We start from the raw sequence: 18094 nt of genomic DNA, 5'->3' as shown, positions 1-18094 counted from the left end.
TTACTCAAATTTAACTTTCAGTTACTCAGGCATCCAGTTTGCTTCTTCAGTCTATTCCAGGTCATTTAGATGTAAATGAAATAAAGACCAAACTCCTAGAAGAATTTCTTGCTCTCGTCAACGTCCATGAGCTACACATTTGGAGTCTTGGTTCGCGTCAGACTGTTGCTTCTGTACATGTTACGTATAAAAACAAAATGGTAGGATATTCTCTCTCTCTCTCTCTCTCTCTCTCTCTCTCTCTCTCTCTCTCTCTCTCTCTCTCTCTCTCTCTCTCTCTCTCTCTCTCTCTCTCTCTCAATCTGCTACTATCAAAGAATTGTCAAGCATTACCAAAATCTTCTGTCGTATTATAAAAATCATGCCTGAAATCATTAATTATCTTGTGCTATATTATCAAAATTCCACATGACATAATGAGAATCCTCTATGATATTATCAAAACTTTATGCAGCATTATCAAAATCTTGTCAGTTTTTAACAAAATCATGCAGGGTATTATGAAAATTATACTTCTTCTGGAAAATTATTTTTCTGGTATGTGTCTGTCATTATCAAGATTGTCAAAATCTTGCCAAGTATTACCAAACTTTTGCATGATACTATCAAGATTATCAAAATCTTGTCAAGTTTTTACACAGAAAAAGAAATTTGTCAAAGAAGGATTTTTGACAGTCCATCATGGGACATCACAAAATATGTAACCCTCTTGACTTTTTTTTACTATTGCCCTAAAATCATTGGGACCAAAGCAATTATCCGAATCTTATCATTTAGTTTTTAGTCAATACTGACTTTCGGAAATTTGATCTAACCAAACCAGGAAACTTGGGTCAACCAAAAGAACTAACTTACGTATTTATTATCTATAAAATTGTTCAATTATCTCATATCATAAATCATAATCCTCTGAATCGTGAATTTAGTCATCCATTTATAGCACAGCTCATTATCACTTGTCACTTCACAAACTTCACAAATTTGAGATCCCTTCTGACTGAGATACATTTTTTAGTTCGGGGTGGTTATTTACATCACATTTATTTAACTCACCCTCTACTGACTGATTTTGAGCTTCATTATAATTACTTAATGTAGCTTCAGTACTACTTATTAGAGGATTAGTAGCTTGAGTATCCTCGGGTTGGCTAGTTACTAAGGTGTTATAGCTCCCTTGCGTGACTGATTCAGAAAGTTGAATTTCAGCACTGAGACTATAGTCATCATGAGCACTTTGTATATTATGTATAACGTCTACGTTATCAGAACATACCATCCTACTATAATCCTCAATTTGAGGGTAGATTTCACGATGATAATTGTCAATATCAATAGTATATGCAAGTCCAATATCCTCCTTGGTTTTGTCAATGACGATTATGTCATCTGACTGTTCTACTTGTGCGTATCCACTAGTTTGACATTGTGCTGATTCATGATAGTGACTATGGCTGTGAGCATGGCCAGCACAGTTGTGAGCATTGGAATGAGTATGAACCTCTGTGTTTTCACAGTTTGTTCCACAACATTGCATATTTGAGAAATCTTTGCTTCTACATCTTAAGTAGCATTCAGAAATGATTTCTTCTTTTGTATTTGCAACAAGCTAGAAACAAAACAATCAAAAAAAGAAAACAAAATAGAAAAATATCAAGAATCACAACAATCAATATCAAATGCGCAGCAAAATCAGATTTAACAAACAAAATAATTTTTGTCTCTGTGTCCAAGATTATTAAATTATTTTGAAGCAATCAAAATTATTTCATAAGATTTTCACTTATTTCTGTGCAAACGAAACGTAAAAGTGCTATTAAAGAAAAAATCAATCACAAAATCCTTGTGACGCTCGAGCTGGAATACATTTTACAACAGGGCTCTAGTACAGGTCTAAACCAGTTATGCTTTGGCGACAATTAAGACTTTGGTAAAAACCTTATTCATCTATTTCAGACTCTAGTATACCACTTGTGAGCTGGTAGTCGTGTCTGTGTCTGACTGAAATTCTAAATTCCCACTTCACATGTCTTTACTCTAGAAAGAATCTGATTAATCTCCCTCATACTTTGGTAAAAACCTAATCCATCTATTTCAGACTCTATATAAAAAATTCTTAGTAGAAAAAAATGTCACCACAAACATTATTTTCTAATAGGAAAAATTACGACTAACATATCACGACTTCATATCATATTTCGAAAATGTCATAAGTTTTAAGTATGTTTTATGTCATTTTAAGACATGAAAAAAAGTTGAAAAAATTTCTGTAGCAAAAATAATTTAAAGTTCTAAAACTTAAACTTAAAAAAGAAGTACAGAAAAGGGAGAAGTGCAAAACGGTAGGGGAAGGGACATTGGGGGCCTCAGAGGTTGGATCATAAATGGCCATCAGTTCTCTCTAAGAGAAGTGTTGATATAAGCACTCATTCCCATGAACACGATGATAATCCATCCTTATATTGGATCTGGCTGCTATGGCTGGCTTCTAAGGCCTCGTGTATGTGTGCAAATGAATTTCTCATGGAATTATGCTAAAGAGATGTATCCTCTATAGTATAGAAAATCTGTCCTGTTATTCCATGAAGGTTGAATATTTGCTGATCATGGTTTACCAATCGATGATTTTCACTTCTTGACTACAATGGTCCTTGCATTGGCCCTTTGGCAGCTGGGATTGACGCTTCAACCCCATATTGACAAATAGAGAACAATCCACTGTGCCACTAGAGGCAGAAAGCATTGGCACCGATTGTCGGTTTTCCTTAATATTCACTTCCATTTCTTTCTTTGTGCCACTAGAGGCAGAAAGCATTGGCACCGATTGTCGGTTTTCCTTAATATTCACTTCCATTTCTTTCTTTGTGCCACTAGAGGCAGAAAGCATTGGCACCGATTGTCGGTTTTCCATAATATTCACTTCCAGTTCTTTCTTTGAATCAAACAATTAAGTAGCAGAAGATCCCCCTCACCCAACGTTAATGTTTAACGGTGTTTCTTATAGTTTCCTATGTTTCTTATGGAATTTACCTCTTCGTTGTATTTAATTCTATCTACTCCTGTTACCCCAGAAAAATAATTTCTGTATGAGTGAAACCTGTATAACATCAGTTCTTTTTTCTATTAGTTGACCAACAATAGATTTTTAGATGCACTTTGAAAATAAAAGCGTTTTGTGTGAGAGAAAACGAAAGTGTTTTCTCTCATGATAGAATAAGAGTAAAATTTATCTTACTACTTTTTCAGTTAAATTCAGCGGAAATAAATGAAAGCAACTGTTGCTTTAAAAATGTTACATTTAGGCCAGCATTTCGGAGAAGCAAGTAAATAACATAGAGTGTAGCCTACTTGTGATGGATGTTGTGACTCAACAAATTTTCTTTCTTTTTACTTGCTTAAAATTTCATGCAAAAATCGAAACAATCAGACTCTGTGTTCTTTTTCCTGGCTCAAAAGTTGGTATAGTATTAACAGGTAAACACAAAAACAAATTAAAACAAGAAAAAAAGCGAGATTATTTTGCTTCCCTTGCTGACATACCCTTAAGGAATAACGTGAGTAGGGTGGGGGGCAATACTCCCATGCTAAGTTCATTAGCATACCGGTTACTATACCATGAACCTTTGATATGCATATTCAGGGCATGACAATTTTGTGAATAAATTTTTTAGGAATGTACCACAGGAATAAATCATTCACAAAACCGGTTACTATCCATGAACAAATTTGGATGAATGGCATACATATTCATGTACTTTTACCGTTATCAAACAGTTCGTGGTAACGAAGCATAAATAACGAGTAACGAGACTCAATAGTAGGCAAAACCTTAAAAGAAAGAATTGTCATATCAATGAATATATTGACAGAATTGGTTTACTCTGCTGATTTCAAATATTCAATACTTAATTATCTGTATTGATGTTAATTATATAATTAATACTTAATTATACTTAATTCTTATACTTATAATGGGTGTCACATTTATGTGACACCCATCAAAGGCTACTACGAGCCGAAGAATTTTTTTTGAATTTTTGAAGAAGGGAGGAAGCACTCCCTAAAAGTCAAATCAAATTAATGAAAACCACACCATAAGATTGAGCGTATCAGAAACCCTTAGCTAGGAGACCCCAAGCTCCTGTCTGCCAAAATATGGAATTTCTATTTTTTGCCAGAAGAAAGATCATGGATGGGTGTTTATTTGTTCGTTTTTTCCAGGAGTTATCGTATCGAAATAATGGCCCTGGAACATTACAAAAGGGCTAATTCAAACGCAGATGAAACGTTCTAGTGCCATTTTAGGCAAATCAAAAACTGGGGGGAGGGTACTTAGACCTCCTTGTTTCCGACCTCCCTCCCCTAAGGTCGTCCAATCAAAAATTAGGAAAGCTTTTCTTTCAGCATAGCTTAAAAGTACAACAATTATGCCTTTGGTCATAATCTAACCCTCCATTGTCCGAGAGAAATGGGCTGTAAGCTATACAATTATGTAGATACAAGGGGAATATTATCGAACCATTTTTTTTTAGAAGATTGGCAGTCGGCTCATTCGAACATATATTGTAATTTATAGTTCTATTTTGGAGAAGTAGCCATTTTCCGATTACTCCGAGTCTTAAAATTGTACTAGAACTTCTGATTAACAATCCAATGAGCCCCCTCCGAAAATTATATAATCATTCTTTCTATATGTACCTTATGTGGCCCCAGGACAAAACTTACAACCCTTGCCCTAAGGGCTCTTAGTGTCGTCATCCTCAAACACATAATTTCCAGACCTTTCAAATATCTTGAACAAAATGGCTATCTCGAAATTTTGAATGGATATGTATGGAAAAATGATTGGCGTGAGAGGGGGTTTAGCTGCCCTCCAATCACTTTTTACTTTTAAAAAGAGCACCAGCACTTTCAATTTCCAATCAAATGAGCTCTTTTTGAAGTTTCCAAGACAACAAATGGCAATCTCAAAATTTCTATCTGATGAATTTCAGGAAAACCCGAGGTGTGGGGGAGGGTATCCACCATCCAATCACTCTGAATCTTAAAAACGTCACTATAACTTCCGATTAACAATCCAAGGAGCCACCTCCGAAGTTTATACGATCACACTTTCTATATTTACCTTATATGCCCCAGGGCCTAGCTTAAAACCTAACTTAGGGCTACGGGGGGGGTCGTCATCCTCAAAAAAATTAATTTCTCGACCTTTCAATTACGTTCAATAAAAGGGCTATTCCAAAATTTTGATTAGATGGGTTTTAGGAAATGTTGGGCGTTGGAGGGGGTGTTGTTGCCCTCCAATCACTTTTGACTATTAAAAATGGTACTGGCCCTCTCAATTCACTCTGAATATTAAAAAGGCCACTGGGACTTCTGAGTACCAATCCTAAGAGCCCCTTCCGAAGTTTATAAGATCGCCCTTTCTATATGTATAGCCTACCTTATGCCCAGATGGCTCTGGGGGAGGGTGGCCATCCTCAAAAACATAGCTTCTGGACCATTCAACTACGTTAGAAAAAGGCTGCATCAAAGTTTTGATTGGATGTGTTTGGGTAAATGATGGGCGTGGGAAGTGGGTTAGTTAACTTCCCTTACCTTCAATTATTAAAAAAAGAACTAGCCTTTTCAGTTTTTAATCGAAGGAGTCTTTTTCGAAGTTTCTGTGACAACAGGCCGTCATTTCAAAATTCTATCAGATGTGTTTTGGGAAAATATGAGGTACGGGGGGGGGGTTAATCCACCCTCCTGTCACTCTGAATCTCAAAAAGTGCATTAAAACTTCTGACTGGCAATTAAATGAGCTTCATCTAGTTTTATATGGTCACCATATCTATATGAGCCTTATCTACTCCCAAGGCATAATCTTTAACCCTTGTCATGAGGGCTTTGGGGGGCCATCATCCTCAAAGACTTAATTTCTGGATCTTTCAACTCCATTGACCAAAATGGCTATCTGAAAATCTTGATTAGATGTGTTGTGGGAAATGGTGGGCGTGGAATTGGTGTTAATTGCCCTCCAATAATTTTCGACTATTAACAAGGGTATATGCCCTTCCAGTTTCCAATCGAATTTCAAATAAGATCTTGACTGGTTTTTCCTTCAAGAAAACTTAAGAGAGGAACAATTCTATCGCCAACTTTCGATGTTTCAACGAACGAAGCGTAAAGAAATATACAACAGCTGGATAGTTGTCACAAATGACACAATCAATGCCAATGGTGCTTCCAGCACTTCTACTTTTGATTATATTTTACTTAAAACCAAAAACATCCCTCAGACTATCGATGAGAATAGCCTCATTGCCAATGCGAGGAGAACTAATGTAGATCTTGCCTTGATCCATTGAATCCATTAAATAGATCCATTAAATATCCATTAAAGATATTGATCCAGTAAACGGAAAGGCATCATTTTTACAAATTGAGATTCTTCTATTGATAGCACGAAACAAATGATTTATGCTGCCAAAATCCTTGCATGGGTAGTATGACCAAGGGATATTCACCCAAATTCATTGATTTTATCCAATGCTTTGTAATGAATGGCCAGTCATGTGGTCTAACTTCTATGTCATATGTACGATTTTTCTGAGGATATCATAGGTAATTTCGAGAATACAATAGACAAGAGCAACTTCATACTCGCCATCAAATTTGATGGTAGGAGAGTTCTCTCCACAAATCACATGTTTTATTCAAATCATTGCAGAGTAGATCAGAGACATTAGGCATGAATGCTACATAGAAATCATTGGGCCTTGCATATGTCTTCAACTGCATCCCAAGAATCAAAATCAGAGTTATATCCTAGCCAACAAACAAGCAACTGTCTCTTGCCCCTGTGTGTACGACTCTTTATTATCTTTTCAGTTTGATAGATTTCATTATTATATTTACCTTTTAAAAGTTTATTGTCACAAAAACCACCGAGAATTGCTTCATCTTTGGTGTCTCGTAGACTACATGTTATAGGTTTAGTGTCTAGGATTTTTTACACCTTAAAAAGTTCAGTGAACCATAAGTAATTCTCGTTTTCAAAACTATTAGTTATTCTTTTAATTCAAACTATATCACCAAGATTGAATCTGTTCTTAACAGCCTCTTCACTGGAACATTGTTTAAGAAAAGTATCTAGTGTATCATGATCACCTCAATGAGCTTCCTGAGGGCTAACGTTGGAGGGAGATCAATGGGGACCTTGATTGTAAATTTGCATGATTTTATCTTAATCTTAATAAAAGCCGCAGTATTTTTCATTGCACAATATCTTGAAATTAAACGTCGAGTAGTTCTTATCAATCGTTTGGTCAGTGTAGCCTTTATATGACTATGACTATTATAGAGCATTGTATTATATTACTCTAATACATCATCTACATGTGGATTAGCAAATTCACTACCTCGATCCGTTGGAATTTCTCTATAACATTCTTGATCAAGAATACTATCTGTAACCCTAGCTACTTCAACACCTATCTTTTTCCGCAATGGAATAGCGTATGCAGAGTGACTAAAGACACTGATTGCAAGTAGAATATATTTTTAGGGTGTATTGTAATTCCTTTGAATCTCATCTAGAGTTAAGGGACCTGCCTGCATTATTTGTAGTGGGAGAGAGAACGTAGTTTTTCGATAATGATTATCACGAACCCTATAATTTCGATTGTAGAGTGTAATCTGGTTCATTTTATGTATACAACCTCGCTAACCCTTTTTTAAGTCCAATGACTTGAGAAATTGTGGCGGGGGAACATAATCTTCCCGCTTCACCAATATGTTCACGATCACGTTTCAAAACTTCAACAATTTTGAACGCAAACACGTATAGTAGAGTCCAATACCCTTTTGCATACTAGTGTTGATGGTGATGAGTTGATATCAATACGTCTTCACTTTTGTCTAGCCAGCACTGGGGTCATTAAATCATTACTTCTACAACTACTAGTGTTAGCGCTAGATGTGCTTGTATTTATTTAAAATCTTCTTCTCCTTCTTTTAATGTTACATTACTATGCTCCTTTAATTTCTTTAGAAATTTCTTACTGGTAATAAGACTTTTTGGAAAGTTTAATGTAAGTAAAAAGTTGTATAGATGATTTTCCAATGATAAAAGTCCTTTACGATTTGTAACCCATAACCCTAGATGCCCTCCAATTTTTTTGGTCACTTAAAAAGGGCACTAGAACTTTTCATTTCCGTTAGAACAAGCCCTCTTGCGACATTCTAGGACCACTTGGTCGATACGATGACCCCTGGAAAAAACAAAACAAAAAAAAACAACAAATAAACACGCACCCATGATTTGTCTTCTGGCAAAAAGTACAAAATTCCACATTTTTGTAGATAGGAGCTTGAAACTTCTACAGTAGGGTTCTCTGATAAGCTGAATCTGATGGTGTCATTTTCGTTAAGATCCTACGACTTTTAGGGGGTGTTTCCCTTAATTTCTTAGAGTTTTGGTTACTATTGAGCCGGGTCGCTCCTGGTTATCATGTCGTGATAAATTTACTATTTAGTACATTATGGTTAATAGAAGGCAATGTTGGAGTTCAGTTAAGGATCGAGCTTCTTCTGATTATTACTATCTTTACTGAGGATTAGTTTTTCGATTTTTTTAATGAAGCAGTGGGATTTCTGGAAATTTCCATGTTTTCTATGGACACACTACTAGTGTTGCTGGTAATTATGTAACTGCCAAAACCAGTGGAGTATTTTGTCATGGACTGCAGGTATTCAAGGCAAAAGGACCATATATTGCTTTAGTCTTTTCATTTTCCCTTATATCTTCGTTGTTTTTTTTTCCATCATTGGTGGACGTATGGAGTTGGTTTTAGGCCTGTTAATAATAAAAAATATATATATCAGCTTTTCCGTCGCCAGTTTGTGCTCGTCAATCATGACAACAAAACAGATAGTAACTATGCCAGCCTATTTGTCAGTAAAAACAAAACAAAAAAAAACTGTTGATCGATTTTCTTTATGGATTAATAAAACATAGAATCTTGAGTATTGGTTATTGTTTAATTTGTAAAGGAAATCACCCTTCTTCAGTCTTTTCATTTTTCCGATATATCTTCGTTGCTTGTTTCCGTCTTTAGCTGACTTGTAGAGTTAGTTTAGGCCTATTGATAATAAAAAATATATATATCAGCTTTTCCATCGCCAATTTGTGCTCGTCAATCGTGTCTATTCGACAAAAAAAAACAGATGGTAACTATGCCAGCCTATTTGTCAGTAAAAAAAAAAAAAAAAAAACTGTTTATCGATTTTCTTTATGAATTAATAAAACATAGAATCTTGAGTATTGGTTATTGTTAAATTTGTAAAGGAAATCACCCTTCTTTAGTCTTTTCATTTTTCCGATGTATCTTCGTTGTTTTTTTGTTTTTTTTTTCGTCATTAGCTGACTTATGGAGTTAGTTTAGGCCCTATTGATAATAAAAAATATATATCAGCTTTTCCATCGCCAGTTTGTGCTCGTCAGTGATGTCTATTCGACAAAAAATAGACAGTTACTATACCAGCCTATTTTTTAGTAGAAAAAAAGAAAAAAAAGAAAAAAGGATTTTTTAATTTTTAAAGTAAATCACCCTTCGGCTCATTTGAAATAGATTATTTAGTTAGAAATTATACAGCAGGAGAGACTACAGCAAAGATCAGTATAGACTTTTGATGTTTTAATGACTTTTCACTTTATTTAACATAATAAACAAAATATAAACCATTAAAGATATAAATCACTACGCTAGGGGAAAAAAAATTTCTAATGCGTAGCAATTTCCTACATACATTCCTAGAGACATCCTAAACTAATATGTTAAATTAAAAAATAAATAAATAAAAATTACCTACACAAACATTCCTATAAGCATCCTAAAATAATTAATGAAAAAAAAACAATCACGTTCTCCCAAACATCCACAGGATGTGGATGTTTGGGACAAACAACCACCATCCAAATATATCTCCATCCACCTCCCCCTCTTATGCTAAGACTTTCTGTTAAAGTAGAGAGCATATATGAGGGCGAGAAATTTAAACTATAGTTCGGAGGCTCTATTTAAACTATAATTTCGGAGGTTCGAGAAATGTTGTCGCAGCGCCATTTATTTTGAATTGTGTTTCTAATTGAGCGGATTTTCTTAAAAATTTGCCACATGGTAAAGATGAATTCTATAATTGTTTAGTTCATTCAGGTTTTTTGCAATGTGTTAATATTTGTGATTAGGTAAAATTTATAATATTTAGTTTACCTATTGTTGCTAAACGGAGGGATATATTAACAGGATAAGCTTGTTTTGGTTTTACTTGGTTGTTTTATATTTGCTGGTTTTTTTTTCTTTCATAGGCATATATTTTGGGGGTGATACCTGACGCAGGGATGCCATGGATATTCTGTGGTAGCCACAACACTGTGCTGGGTAGAGAATTTAGAGTGGCGAAACCCTATATAGGCCAGTGTATTCTCCTGATGGGCCCTTATGTTGGGTGTTGCCTCTGAATTATTTGTCTATATTATTTTTTCTATTGTTTGGTAAATGACGACTTATACTTATTGACGACATGACTGCCTGTCCATGGATTATTCTTTATGGTTGATTTGTGTGGCTATGCTGTTTGACCTATGTGATTGTATGGATGAGTAGGGTTAAGGCCTCATTCAAGTGCTGGTTTATATTAATCACTAATTTAGGAAAACAGTCTTCCTTTTCTCCTTCTGTCTCTCTTTTTTTCTTTTTTTTTTCTTTTTTTGTGTGTTTGTGCTGTTGCATTGATGATTTCTCTTTTCGTGATATCATACATTAAATCAAGCATATTATAACTTTTCCCTTGAATTATAATTCGTTTTTTGTTCCTATCAAATTGATTGTGTTCGCTTTTCATGAGATATATTAAGAGGCTTTTACTTTGTTCAAGCGTATGAGTGTGGTAGTAGATCTTCAACACTTGACAAAACATTGGAAAAAGTTGAATCTTCCTCTTTTGGTTGAGTCATTGTTCTAGAATCTTTAACAGGCGTTTCCTTTTTACCAATGAAACATAAATTGTATTTAACGTAAAAAAGTTCCTTTAGACCGAGACGTTGTCTATACTGTACATAATCATCTCGATCTGAAAAGCAATAGTGCCCCTAGGTTGTACTCTCACACCACCCTCACGTACATATATTTTGTCCAATGTGGTAGAAAAGGCATTTTTTCTACCCTGACTGTGTAGCTTTTATATTTAAAAGAACGAATTACCATTACTTTCACTTTAGGAGCTAAACTACTTTCCACGCAGTTTCTATAAACCCTCATATCTAAATTATGTTTAATACCAGTGATTAAGCACCCCCTTGAAAATTTGTTTGATATCCTCATTTTGCATTTGTACACAGTGCACCTTCGGACTTGCAAGCGTGCCATGGGATATCTAGTCGCTCCCCATCCCAGACTTGAGCAATAATAGTTGATTTTGGGTATGGCACTTACTAGCACCGGATAAATAGACTCATTCAGATTGGTAAAGTCCATTCGACAGCTAATGCGATTACTATTTTCCAAATCATTTAATAAATAATCAGTTTTTATTTATAACAGTAGTGAACCAATGTCTCCAAAATACACTTGAACTTCCCCCTCTTTCGGCAATTGGAACTTACACAGATTTTAAAAGAATGACAACATAAGTTTCTTGGATATTTCTGTAATTGATATACCAGCAGCCATATTTTTATTTAAAATGGCATTTCTTTTTTTCCTATGTAAGACCTATTGGTTTATAGTTGCGATCAGCAATGATTCAAGCGCATTCTTTTGGTTGGTTACAACGTCACAACAGCTCCTCTTGCGTAAACGTTCGCACATTTCACTGAAGGCCGAATTGGAAATATATAGACTTCTTTTTCAACTTTCGTTTTTGCTTCTGAACGTTTACTGACAAACGTGTCAATGTACATTTTCTTGTATGCTTTTTTAATCAAATTAGAGGGCTTTATGAATCTTTGTGACCCTAAAACGGTTGGCTACCATCCATCACAAAAGAACAAGCTGAACAACAATATTCTGTTTCGGATCAAGTTTGGCAATTAGTTATTATTTTGAAGGTGACCAGTGCATATCCGCCACCTCTGCCAAAGAAAGACTCAAAGAGTCCTTAGTCACTGATCTGCTTATGCACGGAAAGACAAAATCTTTTACCGAGTCAAGAAGTTCAAAAGATATTTCACTATGAATTTTAAAAAAAAAACATCCTTGCGGTCCTTTCTCCTTATCGGTGGCAATTTCGGGGATGTTTGAAGCAAAATTATTGTGAAGCCATTTGTGACTACCACTTGGCAAAGAGTAGTGAGGTATTGACGACAGATAGAGGGAATTCATATCCTGAAAACTGCATTGGACTTTTCACCAGTGCATTGTCCAGTCGGGTTAGTTTCCAAGATACGATCCCCGTGCAAAACATACCCTCCCTTATATGATTTTTCTGCAAAAAGATATTGATCTACTTTGGTGATCATGTCCATTGTTGCTTTACTCATTTTTATAATTTAATTCATCAACAGATGGGGAGTTGAAAAATAATAACCCAAATCCAAACCAAATTCCTGATAGATTTTATACGTTTTCTTGCACACAATATCCAATAACGTCAATAAATATATTGCCAGTACATTTTGTAATAATCATCCCCATTTTTACAGCCCCTTGCCCAATTTGTTTTAGAAAACTCATAGTCAGCGGTAGTGCATTGACAATCAGAAAGTGTATTATACAACGATTCGATGGACGGTAATGTCTCCTCACATAGCCTGAGGTGGAATTCTAGTACTCATGCGGGCATGTGCCCTTACAATTTAATAAATCATACATTTCAATATCTGAAAAGCGCCGTTTAAGGAGGAGGGAAATTGAACGAAAAAACGGGTTTAATTTCGGCAAATTGTAACTTGTAGCCCCTCCCATGGGGACTGTGGGGGAGTAAGTCGTCCCCAAAGACATAGTTATAAGGTTTTTCGACTACGCTGAATAAACTGGCCATCTCAGAATTTTGATCCGTTGACTTTGGGAGAATAATTAGCGTGGAGGGGGCCTAGGTGCCCTTCAATTTTTTGGTCACTTAAAAAAGGCACTAGAACTTTTCATTTCCGATAGAATGAGCCCTCTCGCAACATTCTAGGACAACTGGGTCGATACGATCACCCCTGGAGAAAAAAAAACAAATAAACATGCATCCATGATCTGCCTTCTGGCAAAAAATACAAAATTCCACATTTTTGTAGATAGGAGCTTGTAACTTCTACAGTAGGGTTCACTGATACGCTGAATCTGATGGTGTAATTTTCGTTAAGATTCTATGACTTTTAGGGGGTGTTTCCCCCTATTTTCTAAAATAAGGCAAATTTTCTCAGGCTCGTAACTTTTGATGGGTAAGACTAAACTTGATGAAATTTATATATTTGAAATCAGCATTAAAATGCGATTCTTTTGATGCAGCTATTGGTATCAAAATACCTTTTTTTGAGTTTTGGTTACTTTTGAGCCGGGTTGCTCCCTACTACAGTTTGTTACCATGAACTGTTTGATTTGATACTCCTTTCACTAACTTCAGCAAATCAACAAAAATTTTCTACTTTTTGTGTATAGAACCCCCTCCTCTTTCCCTATTTGACCTAAGGTCAATGAAAAAAACTTTAAAAGCCTTAGCCTTTTTTACCTAGGGTCATAGTCTCAGAATCTCAATCAAACACATGGATGGAGAAATAGAAATTGCAATGTCTGTGTTATCTATAGTTAACACATTTGATCCCAGAAAAGATTAAACTAATTTTATCATTGTCACATCAAATTTAGCATGCTGATGAACCTGATATTCGCCTTGTAGTGTCCTTTTTCAAATAATATTTATCAAAAATAAAAAAAAAGTTTTATTTTTGCTGTTTAAGATGTTTATGATTTTACATAATATTATATTTGAGTGTGGGTGTGTGCTAGGATCAACAATGCTTATGACAGCAAAGGTCCTTCCATTTGTGGCACCACAGAGTGTTGAATACCTGACCCTAAACTCCTGAGTCAACTGTCATATTTGACATGTGTGAAAAAATGTATTTAATTTGTTTTTGGCTCCTAAAGGTGTAGTTGAAAGTAGTCAGAGCCTTGGGGTGTGAATCCCCTTATTTGTCCCGTTGGAAGGAGGCTAGTACTGTGCTTCAATTTTCATAGTTTCTTGTTAATCTTATAATCTCAATTTTTGCAATTTCCTTGTTTCTTTACCACTTCAATGGTATTCTATGAACCTGTTCTTGTTCTTTGTAATATGCCTTTACTTTATTTGGGATATATCTGTAGGCCTCTCTTTGATACTCTACAATAGCATCCTTATTTAGATCACGTTGCATTTAGCTTTTTCTAAATGTTGTCAAGTCTCTTAAGTCACTTATACCTGATACTTTCCCTACTGTTTTTAGTTGGTAAAAAAAAAATCCAAAAAAAGTTCCCATTGAAAAGAGCCTGAAAGTGAGATTGAATTTATCGAAGCTTGGAGGTTTGCCCCTTGAGTATGTCAAAAGAAAACAGATTCATAATTGAAGCTTTGTTCATTTCAATCTTAATAGTAACCTACATTTGTGACCATTCATTAAATGATTGTAAAGGGATACTTCTATTTATTTATTTGTCTTGTTTGAATTCCAAATTATTTTTTTTAATTCTTTAAGTTGATATACATTCTTTAAAAATTAATTAGTTGCACCACAGTTCCATTTGCAAGTTTTTACCTACTTTGTAACCCTTGGTCTCAAAATTGCATATAAATTTATTGAAGCTAGGGAACATAGAACTCCTGTCTGTTTGAAGAAAATGGATGGATGTAAGTTGGCTTAACTATACTAAAGTCCTAGGGCAATTGCAATTAAAATAAAACAATAAAGATTAACTATAAAATACTTGAAATTACATAAGTATTACAGTCACAAAGAAAAATCATTCACAAAATTTTACTTTTGTGCTCAGTTGCCAACCTGAGCAATTGCCTAAAATTTTATACCTCGCAAAACCTTAACCAGCCATCTCTCATGACCCACACTCTTGTCTATACATCAACAATTCATTGAAAAGGAACAACTACCCTACTGTCATTTCTTCATTTGTATTTATGTTTAATAAGTCAGAAGCCCAGTAAAGGACAAGGTGATCCTTTAGCCAGGAAGTGCAATAGGACGCTAGGGGCCAGCCATCCTGTGCTTTTGCATAGCCTTCCTGCTTACTGTCCCCACATTTCTTTAGGTAACTTTTTAAAGTTGGGCCAATTCTAGCTGAGCTATCAGAGTCACATCACTGATCCCTGTCCCAAACCAAATAATCTTGTAATGCCAGGAATTAAACCTGTGCCCTTTGGACAAAGGATTCTCAAGCTAGAGAGCCAGCCACTTAGGAAGGAACACAAATGTAACCACAGAACAACAATTGTTTGAAAAAATAAAATATTAAAAAAAACTCAAGTCATAGTTGCTGCCCATAAACAATATGCATTTTATTTAGACAAATTGAATATAAGACAGGTATCAACAAAACTCCATCAGGAATTGTATTTACTTAAGATACAGTAAGCAATATGAAAGCTTAGTTTTGTGATATTCTGGTCTTGAAATAATACAAAATAAGAAAAATTATGTGTTCTATTTCTTTTCCACAAGCTCATTTGAGACTGCAATGTGCCCATGATGCACTTATAATCTCTCTAAAATGCTTTAAACAGAAGGATTTGTAAAGACAATTGTTCTGATCAGCAAGAAAAATACTAACATAATTCTCTAAACTTGGCACTTTTTAAGACAAATTTTTAGCAAAGCAAATGCAAAACAAAAGGATTCAGCTAAAAGATGGTAAAATATAGGACAAATCTAATTGGTATAAATAATCAAGGCCTATAAACACAACTGCCTTCTAATCTCAATTCTTTGTGTTTCTGATTCTTAGCAGCAGCTTGGTAATGGAAAAACTCAGTTCTATTAGCTTACTAGATATGGTCTAGATGGTTCTGGAGACATTTATATTTTATTTTTTCTAGAGATATATTTAGTACAGCAGTGCATATGCACTATGTTACAAATCTAATGATCACCCAATTTGCATGACCACTAGATTTCAAAGGCCAGAGAAAATTTGATCCTTGAATCTAGTGATGACCTTTGATCTTGATTGCCATCATGAAAAAGTCATGGGCCTTACTTATTGTTAGACATAGGCCTACCAAAGACTATAGTAAATGCTAGATATACCCAGTGTCTGACCTAAGCTATCCAAAATCAAAGTCTTGACAATTATGCATGCATTATCTGCAAGAGAAAAAATTGCTCCTCCATCAGACAGAGCAAAAGAATGTCCAGTACTTTAATTTGCAGTAGTAGCAAAGTGATTAGGAGCTACATGGAGGCTATTGCTATTTCCAATCTGATGGTTGATTTCTGTTTCTTCCCCTACTACTGAGTTGCTGTTGAGTAGGGATTTGAGCTTCAAAGAACAAATGACGAAAACAGTTTTCGGACTGAGTATTCAGAATTAACCCTGCATCCAGATGCAGCATTCTTTGTGTAATAAGATTTCGGACACGGTCTAAGACATACGGCCATGAAAATTAAGTACCCTTCCGAAGAAAGGTTGATTTGATGTATTTACTGCAACATTCATGGCTATCCCAGTTTTAATGGACTTTACCTTCTTGAACTTGGTTAAACCTTGCTATGTAGTACTTTTGTAAAGGGACTCCTCTGAACTGAATACAGTAAATATTGAGAAGTTCACATAAGTGACTTATGAATAAAATGAACATACCAATTTTATGCTCTTTTGGAATATAATAATTGATTTACTTGCAAATTTAGTTTTAACATAATCTTTCTAGCTTAGCCTGAATATAAAGCCCATATTGTATATTTCTCATGTATTTGTTGATTATCTGTTTTGTCGCTCTGAATTCAAGTTATTGGTAAACTTGTTTTAACAAGAGTGCTCCTAACATAAATCAGCCTATATAGGTAGGCTATATCTCAAACAGAGAAAAAGGTATCATCTTTGAGGGTCTGTAAAGGACTTTAGTCTATAAGTAGAAAGAGCATAAAAGAGTGCCTTGAGTTGTATCTTCACTTTACTTGTAGGCTAGGTCTTTTATGCTAATATGCTAATAAAAACTGGTAATTCTGTATATACCTTAGGTATAAATACAGTATTAGAGGCTAGAGATGAAGAGCAGTATTGCATTTAAATGGCAGCAATGGTTGTAGGCTATTTAGGATATCAGTTTTCTGGCTGGTCACTTCTAGAGAAAACATGCCAACAAATAAGAGCCGGGGAGGCTTAGTCTACATCTTGGGAGGCTTTTCTGAAGAAAACATGTTTAAAAACAGTACCATTAGACTCCTTATCTAGGTTGCCAAAGGGACACTTTTAGTGCTTTTTTGACACTTTTTCACTCTGGGTGACACCGTGCCACTATTGGGCGAAAAAAGGCCACTTTCTGAAAAAAAGGACACTTTTTGGCATTTTTTCAAAATCAGTACCATATGTATTTATTTTCCTTTTTTTCTTAACTGCAACTGCTTTTAATTTGTGCTTTTCAGGTTCGTTTCCGTCTTAGGGATTTTTTTTTTTATCGTATCCGCACTGCTTTTCTTTTCAAAAGCGCAAAAATTCAAACGTGGTGAAACAAGGGACTTGTTCAAAAGAGTTTAGAAAAAGTTTTTTGATAAAAAACTGAAGCAAGCATATTGCTGCTGGTAAGTAAAAGCTTAGGGTGTTTTATGACTTGTAGTCTACAGAAGTATGCAGAAGTTCGGCCTGGATAGTAGTTAGTAGCAAACTTTCTGATCTGATTTGCTGCTGCTTAATCATTTCTTGGACGAGGGTGAACCTCAGTTGATTTCCTGAATTAAGACATTAAGCTTTTGGTAAATATGCAGTTTAGTTTCACATGCATTTGAGAGGGTGGACCTGTTCCATATGGGCACAGTCTAACCCACAAGAAAATTCTCTGGTAACTGTAAACATGTAATACTGTCATTGACTGAACATAACATCTAGTGTGCCAAGTGCTAACTAAGAAAATGTGCTTTTCG

At 35.1% G+C, this 18094-nt stretch overlaps 1 protein-coding gene across 1 annotated transcript; it reads right to left on the bottom strand.

Annotated features, from left to right (window-relative positions):
* Positions 1 to 888: 888 nt before the first annotated feature.
* Positions 889 to 16540, bottom strand: LOC136034216 (uncharacterized). The gene is made up of 2 exons (XM_065715382.1): positions 16274 to 16540; positions 889 to 1606 (listed from the first exon to the last, which is right to left on the bottom strand). The coding sequence occupies exon 2, from the start codon at positions 1532 to 1534 to the stop codon at positions 974 to 976; it is 561 nt and encodes a 186-aa protein (XP_065571454.1). The 5' UTR covers positions 1535 to 1606; positions 16274 to 16540; the 3' UTR covers positions 889 to 973.
* Positions 16541 to 18094: the final 1554 nt, after the last annotated feature.

Source organism: Artemia franciscana, chromosome 12, assembly GCF_032884065.1.
Source record: "Artemia franciscana chromosome 12, ASM3288406v1, whole genome shotgun sequence".
In the NCBI taxonomy this organism is placed as follows: domain Eukaryota; kingdom Metazoa; phylum Arthropoda; class Branchiopoda; order Anostraca; family Artemiidae; genus Artemia; species Artemia franciscana.
Note: the sequence above shows the minus strand (reverse complement) of the source record. Positions and strands in the feature narration are given on the sequence as shown.

What these genes read in the sequence shown, in the direction of transcription:
- LOC136034216 (XM_065715382.1), bottom strand. Translation starts at nt 1,534, where the DNA reads ATGCAATGTTGTGGAACAAACTGTGAAAACACAGAGGTTCATACTCAT.